Consider the following 8,094-nt stretch of genomic DNA (forward strand, 5'->3'; position numbering starts at 1 on the left):
GATTACTGGTATGGAACAACATGTCTGTGCCTTCTTTTGTTCTCTGCACCACTCTGCAGCATTTTTTTTCTGCTAGCATAGAGTGTGTTGGTGAAAGATACCCTGGAGTTACGGATGGTCCCCACCACTGCTGCATCACATGACCCTAACAATGGCTCTGGCCCTTTAGAGGCCAGATCCCAAGCTGCGGCTAAGATGGGTTCAGCTGCCAGATTTGACCCTCTAGCTGTGAGAGGGGGGTACAGCCTCAAGGGGGGCCACCAAGGCTCCCTGTCAAGTACTTTATGTAATATTGGGAACCACACTCTCCCTGGCCATTTGGGGACCATTAGTACCACCTCACGGTTCCCCCTGAGGATCCTGTCTAGAGTTGGAAGTATCCGAAATCGATCACACAAGCCAGAGCATCTTGGCCCAAACAGCTTGTTGGTTTCCCTCAGAGGAAACCAAAGGGGACTGTGTGCCGTTGACTGTGAGGTGAAAAGATCCACCTCTTCCTTTTCATGTCTGTGCCAGATCACTTGTGCCACTTTGGGATGCAGCTTCCATTCCCCGGGATAGGGGTGTTGCCAGGATAGGAAATCCACAGCCATGTTTTGAGTGCCTGCTAAGTGCATTGCCCTCAGGCTCAATAGGTGAGGATGGGCCCACATTAACAGCTGTTTTGCCAGCCTCAGCCTCGCTGTGCCAAGTCAGGGGGCTGGCTAGCAAAACCCCTCTAGGTGTTGTGCTCCTGGCCGGGTAATCGACCGTATTATTACTTGACCCGCATGTGCTGCCACAGAGAGCCTCTGTCCGGCGAGGCCAGTCTCGGAGCCCTTCAGTGAGCTGTGGCTCGTCTCCTCGGAGTTGGGATAAGAGGAGTGGGAGCTCTTATCTGCCCCTCCTCGTCAATCCCTCCGCTGATAAGAGGGCTCTCTGAAGCCCTAGTGGAGAGTGCTTCCTCCTCGTGGGTTTCAAGGTTGGTGACGGTATTGGAGGCAGTGCCTTAGCACGAGAATGTGCTGCGACTGTAGACAGACCACTGGTTGCAGGTTGAAGAGTGTCTTAATCTCTGCAAACTCGGGGGGCCAAAATGTCCACCAATGTTGTGGGCTTTTATAGAGTCATATAATACTGAGATAATGTTACTATGATGTTACTATGGTGCCGTTAAGAGAGGGCACACCCCTTCGCACTATAATAAATAATTAAATAAGTGATGAACAAATTCAATCATCCATCTCAATCCAGCGATTTATCATGGTGCATTGAATTAATTAGCCTACCCTAAGTGAGTAACCAATTTACAATGGCAATAAACAGAAAAGCGGGGAGATGCCACCCAACTATAAACAAAAGCGATGATTTTTTTTACATAAATCCTGTTTTCCTTAATTTAATGCATTAAGGCAAGAACACAACTTGCATTCTGTAACAGAAAACTACTGCAGGGAATTAGTTACGGGAGGGGACACTTTAGCTAGTTATATCCGAGATCAGCGTTAGGGCGAGTATGCCCAAAACTGAACACAAACTAGTCTTTTTAAACTGCAAATTGCCTAATTAGGGCCAACCCACTTATAAACGGCCTAGCTAGCAGAGGAAATTAACATTTCCACTCCATGTTCATCTCTATTAGTTTTAATCTTCTGTTTCTAATCTCTCTGTCTTCTCCCCCCTGCACCCCTCCTATGTTCCTCAACTCCTGGTGCTAACTCCCTGACTCCTGGTTCTCTCTCCTCCTCTCCCCTAGGCCTGCGCGGGGCCATCCCCTACGCTCTGAGCCTTCACTTGGGCCTGGAGCCCATCGAGAAGAGGCAGCTGATCGGCACCACCACCATCGTCATCGTGCTCTTCACCATCCTGCTGATGGGGGGCGGGACCATGCCCCTCATCCGCATAATGGACATCGAGGAAAGCCAAACTCGCCGCAGGAGCAAGAAGGACATCAACCTCAGCAAGACGCAGAAGATGGTGAGTACGTGTGTGTGTGTGTGTGTGTGTGTGTGTGTGCTAGGATCACATGCGTCAGACTGGTGCGTGTGGGGGTTCTGATGATATGCTTCAAATTTGTGCTTTGTGTGTGAGAGTGTGAGAGTGCGTGTGTGTGCTAGGATCACATGCGTCAAACTGGTGCGCGTGTGTGTGTGTTCTGATGAAGTGCTTCAAATTTGTGCTGTGTGTGTGTGTGTGTGTGTGTGTGTGTGTGTGTGTGTGAGAGAGAGAGAGAGAGAGAGAGATATTGTTCCAGATAGAGATGTAATGTAAGGTGGTGTAAAAGTGTCACATAAAGTGTCCGTCAGTCACACTTCAGATGTGCAGCCTGTCATCAGAGCCTTATTCTGGGCACGTCCATGCAGGGCCCCACTCCGCCTTGAGTTGTCCCCGAGGGCCACATCATCTTTAAAGCTGCGTGACTTACTTTGTCCGATTAGACCACACACACACACACACACACACACACACACACACACCCCATTCTCATTATCTTCTCTCTGTCTGTCTTGATCGTACATTCTCTGATTGGACCAGTCAGGCCATCAGACACAGTGACCGCTGGTCTGAGTGATGTCGTCTGTGGCTGACAGCACCATTAGCGACCCCCCCACCCCCCCCCCCCACCCTCACACACACACGCCCCCCCACACACACACACACAAACACACTTAACCCCCCCCCCCCCCCTCTCTTTTTTCTCTCAGCCCTGATTGAAACACTTGACCAGATGTTTAAGAAGCGTTTCCTGACAGGGCTAAATCTTATTGGCCCCAGTGAGCCTTCTTTGCTCATCTGTGTGAATTATTTTTAAAAAGGGGGTTGGTTCCTCTCTTTCTCCGCTCTCTTTGCTCCTTCTGTTATTTCGAGGCGTTGCGTCAGCAAAGACGCACAACCAGAGGGCGGAAGACATTCAATGTCTCACGCTCCGGTCTTCACGTTTCCCAGAAGAGTCCCCTGTCGTGTCTGTGTGTGTGTGTGTGTGTGTGTGTGTGTGTGTGTGTGTGTGTGTGTGTGTGTCCTGCCCTCTGGTGTGTCTTTGGAGAGACAAATCTCTCGTACGCTGGGGGTCAGTTGAAAGGTGTTTACCGATTGTGGCGTGGCCCTCTCTGAGGATGAAAGGCCCGATGTGATGTAAGACTTCAAAGCAACCACGCTTCAAAAGGGACACCGCGCACGCTGACTGGGGACGTTGTAGTTCTTGCTGTTTTGCCTCAATAATGTCTCTTTTATTTGACTCACAAACGTGACTGGTGTTTGGGCAAATGTCGGGTGTTTTTTTTTTCTCCTTCTTTTGGGTAAAGTTAATTTTTCTGTTGTCTCTCTCTCTCTCTCTCTCTCTCTCTCTCTCTCTCTCTCTCTTTCCCCATGTGAAGGTAACCCCATTGAGATGTGACATTTTAACTTACTGCTTTGTTGTGCTTACCTACACCAATAACTTTGAATCTCTCTTCACCTCCATGTCAGGGTAACAACTCTGGCTATTTGTCTTTAACTCCAGGATCTCTAGTACCCATGACTATAACTCTATTTGTCTTTAACTCCAGGATCTCTAGTACCCATGACTATAACTCTATTTGTCTTTAACTCCAGGATCTCTAGGACCCATGACTATAACTCTATTTGTCTTTAACTCCAGGATCTCTAGTACCCATGACTATAACTCTATTTGTCTTTAACTCTAGGATCTGTAGTACCCATGACTATAACTCTATTTGTCTTTAACTCTAGGATCTGTAGTACCCATGACTATAACTCTATTTGTCTTTAACTCTAGGATCTCTAGTACCCATGACTATAACTCTATTTGTCTTTAACTCTAGGATCTCTAGTACCCATGACTATAACTCTGTCTTTATCTCTCCCTCCTTTTGCCCCTCTCGCTCTTCCCCATGTCAGGGGAGCACCAATTGATTCAACTTTGGGAAAAGTTTTCTCTATTTCTTACCTACAACTAAAACTCTTATCTTTCGCTCTCTTTATCGTTCTCTCTTTCTCCTTGTCAGGGTAACACCATCGAGGCAGAGCACCTGTCGGAGCTGACTGAGGAGGAGTACGAGGCCCATATTGTCCAGAGGCAGGACCTGAAAGGCTTCATGTGGCTCGATGCCAAGTACCTCAACCCCTTCTTCACTCGCAGGCTTACCCAGGAGGTCAGGCCTGGCTCTTTCATGCTCATTTCTCACTCAACAAGCAACAATGTCCATTAAAAACAACTCACAAATATTACGAAAATAATAACAGTACATTAATGATGAATGATGATGAAGTGAAATGTATTTAAGTTGCATGTATACCTCAAAAACAACATCAGAAAGTTCTCGCATTTTTGCTGGGATTTCATCGCAGTGCACAAAACTATTGAATGCTACATAGTGAATAGTCTAGGGCAGTGGTTCTCAAAGTGGGGGGCGCGAACACTCGCAGGGCGCGATGTCACAGACGGAGAAAGAAAAAAAACCCGCCGACCTGTCACTAGTTAGTGAAAGCTCCCTCAGTAGCGAAATGCAAGGGGCTGGACTGACCCAAACAAATCAAATACTGTTTTGCTCCTGATCCACCAATCAAAACGGAGTATTATCATTTCAACGCGAGTAGCACCTCCGCTTCCGAGTATAAAAAGCTCGTAGCCCCGAGAGCTAGCCTAGCTAGCTACCTTTTCCAACTACAGCTAGCCCTTTTCTCCTTAACACCTAGCCTACCTTTACATTTTTTGATCATCCACCGCAACAAATAAAACACCAGCACTTGAATACTATTTTGTGCTGTCCCTGTCTACATTGTGTACAGTTCGTTTGGTTAGGAATCATTGCCTAGCACAGCCTTATCCATTGTTCGTGTGCAAGTCGTTCACAACCACACATACAAGAACACGACGTTGAAATTAGAACTTTATTAACTTCATACACTGTATCAGCAAACAAACACAACATGGACAAGTTTCTGATTCGTAAAAGTCAGAAAGAGAAGCCTGTGGACTTCTTTAAACATAAACGTGATGGCCTCCAGCAACAACGAACCACCATGTCCAAGCATAGCACTATCTCCAAGCAGTGTCTGGAGCATCTTATGTAGTTGCTCATAGAATTGCTAAGCTTGGCAAACCCCATACAATTGCCGAAACACTGATTTTGCCGGCCACGCAACACGTTTAGAATAATGATAGGTATTGTGCTGAGTTTAGCTCCTATGTCAAATTACACTGTATCACGCCGAATATCAGAAATCAGTTTGGGTCCTATTTCAAAGAGGACTACCGTTCATTCGCCTGAGTTCGGGATCCATTTCTCTGCTCAGCAGATGAGCTGTCACTAGACATGAAAGAGCAGCTGAAGAGTGACAGTAGACTTAAGCATCTCCCCTCTTTCGTCATTCTTTTTTTTTGTAAAGATCACAAGAGGCCCATAATAATAACAGTATCCTAATGATAGCAATAATACCACTTATTTTTATTATGATAATAATAATAATACAATAATAATAATTGGTCGATAATCATTAATTATAATAATACCTACTATTACTGATAATAATAATAACAATAATAAAAATAAATAGTTATAATAATTGTCTGTATGTGCCTAACAATAACAATAGCCTAACCTTGACATGTCAGGCCTATCAATAACAATACGCTATCTATCTATCTATCTATATATGGTGGTGTAGTTGAGGGCGGTGGCGGCGGGCCGCGGGTGGATGGGGGGGCCCCAACTACCCCTAACCAGCTTTGGGGGGGCCCAGCTTGCAAAAGTTTGAGAACCCCTGGTCTAGGGGGACCGTGGGAACAACAGCTGTATGCATCTATCTTTCACATGACCATATACCATTTAAAGTCATACAAAACCTAGCTTCCTACAAAAACATACTTTAAAACCAGTAAAAACCTGCCTTGCTGTTCCTTGACGCAACTTGCAGTGTAAGTGAGGGGAACTTCCTTGAAGCAGTGCAGTCAGCAGATTCTAAGCCCTCTATCTCAATACTCACTGCGACGTCCCAGATGCACACGCTAATTCATTACTCTCATTGCCTTGGATGCAAGCCCAGAACCGTGAATTAATTATCAGCTCTTGGTTCCTAATTTTCTTCAATTTGGCCAGTCCTGGAGACTGCAGTACTGGAGTCCACTGATGATGACTTTTAATGCAGCCTTTAGACCTGCTGATAAGTCTTTTAGTATGCAGGAGACTCACTCATAAATCTTTTGGCGTGCTCTGGACCGGCTGATATGTCTGAGTATTCCCAACACTCACTTAGTGTGTCTGTGTGTACACTTTCTCTCCCTGATTGGACTACTTAAAAATGTTTTACGTCAATAACATAAATTCTGCTATTTTGATTTAAATGTTCTGAGGGCATCAGTTCATGTCAGGATGCTGCTTGATACGTCTGGGATGTTCGCCAGTTGGATGCTGTATTAATCACGCACTGTGAGCTCTCCTTCCTTTCATTTTCTATGGTATGGTTTCCCAGTGCATTGTGGAATGTAAGCAGACCAGGAATCTGTATGAGCTCACATGTCACCAAACGCCTAGCCGTATCGGAGAGCTCGCTTGGTCCACTTGTAGCAATCGAGGCTGTTCTCGCTGCAAGAAAATGAATAGTGAAGCTAGAAACACTAGAAACAATATCTAAATGAGTTCACATGTGACCAAAAGCCTATCCATATTGAATAGCATACGTGGTGGATTTCTTGCATTTTGGTTTTGTGACACACACAAATATATATATATATATTTTTATTTATTTATTTATTTATTTTATTTTTTAAGTTGACTAAATCTTGCATTGAAAAACCTGAAAACTACTTTGCAGACACAACATGATGGTGATGCAGAGTGTGCTTTCATCTTGTGGATCCTGTCTGATGATGCATCTCTGTATGTTCCAGGACCTGCTCCACGGCCGCATCCAGATGAAGAGTCTGACCAACAAGTGGTACGAGGAGGTGCGGCAGGGCCCCTCCGGCTCCGAGGATGACAACGATGAGACTGAGCTGCTCTGAGCATGTTCGAGGGTCAAGGGTCACGCTCTCCGACCAACAGCAGCCAGTGGTACCAGTGCTGAGGCCAGGCCTCACTAATCTACACTCGAACACACGGTTGATCATGCCACTCATTTCCCCAACCGCTTGTTCCTCACAGCGCACCCCTCCACTGGAACATACCACTTCAACCAAATGGGAGAGCAGTAGAAGGAGCACTGTCAGATATTTGACAACACGGCTGTTACGGGGGGGGGGCTTGCGGGGGTGGGGGGCTAACTAACACTGTGGAGGTGTTAAATTAAAAAGGTGAATGGTGAAAGGGAATGTTACGGGAACATCATTAAAGAATCTGCGTTTTGTAAGAGAAAAGAGAGAAAAGGGAGAGTATAACGAAATGATACTTGTGCACTTTCTTTAGTGTTGTAACCTTCATGTTGTAACCTCTTGGTCAATGTTTTTTTCTCTTTTTCACCTTATTTACCTTCATTTGATTTATGGAGGAAAGGCACAGGTGAATGTTTCAGCATCAGGCTTTAAGCTTAAATGTGAAATTTTGGTTTCTCTTTTTTTGTATTTATTGGGAGAGGGATGAAGCTAATATAACTTAAACAAATCTTTCTATCACGCTCTTTAATTTAGATTATTATTATTTGTATTTGTCTACATGAAGAAAGACACTATGAATGAAAAAAACTGTAATGTGTTGGGGGGGGGGGCCTGACATAGTTTGATAATGAATGTTTATATGTCGATAAAATGATTTTATAATGTCCTATCAATAGTTATAATAAAACACACCCTCATCCTGTTAACCTCTGAATTTCCCGTTTCAATTTCCACAAACATCTCACGAGTTTCGAATGAACACACCCTGACCTGACCACAAGGTGGAACCCATTGACAGTAGCAGTAGCCGTCACACATGGGTGTAGTACACATCCATGTTTCCATACAGTCCCATTTTCTGATAACAAGTTAATTATAACACAGAGCCGAGCAAATTTGAGATAGCCGGTCACGCTCCGAGAGTACATTTTTGCAAGCAATTTTGTTGCTTGCATCCTAATGGCGGTTCTTTCACTTCTGCATGTCACAGTATAATTGAAACCGTACAGAGTGCATGTGTGAAC

General features: G+C 45.0%; 1 protein-coding gene across 1 annotated transcript in view; it reads left to right on the forward strand.

Annotated features, from left to right (window-relative positions):
* The window catches only part of slc9a8 (solute carrier family 9 member 8), a 32,714-nt gene extending 24,938 nt beyond the window's left edge, over positions 1–7,776 (forward strand). Inside the window, exons 14-16 of the mRNA XM_031565483.2 lie at positions 1,736–1,956; positions 3,984–4,130; positions 6,869–7,776. Coding sequence (XP_031421343.2) covers positions 1,736–1,956; positions 3,984–4,130; positions 6,869–6,982 — 482 coding nt within the window. The 3' untranslated portion in view covers positions 6,983–7,776. The remainder of the gene's footprint in view (positions 1–1,735; positions 1,957–3,983; positions 4,131–6,868) is intronic.
* The last annotated feature ends 318 nt before the right edge of the window (positions 7,777–8,094 follow it).

The sequence above is a fragment of the Clupea harengus genome, chromosome 4, assembly GCF_900700415.2.
Source record: "Clupea harengus chromosome 4, Ch_v2.0.2, whole genome shotgun sequence".
Classification (NCBI taxonomy): Eukaryota; Metazoa; Chordata; class Actinopteri; order Clupeiformes; family Clupeidae; genus Clupea; species Clupea harengus.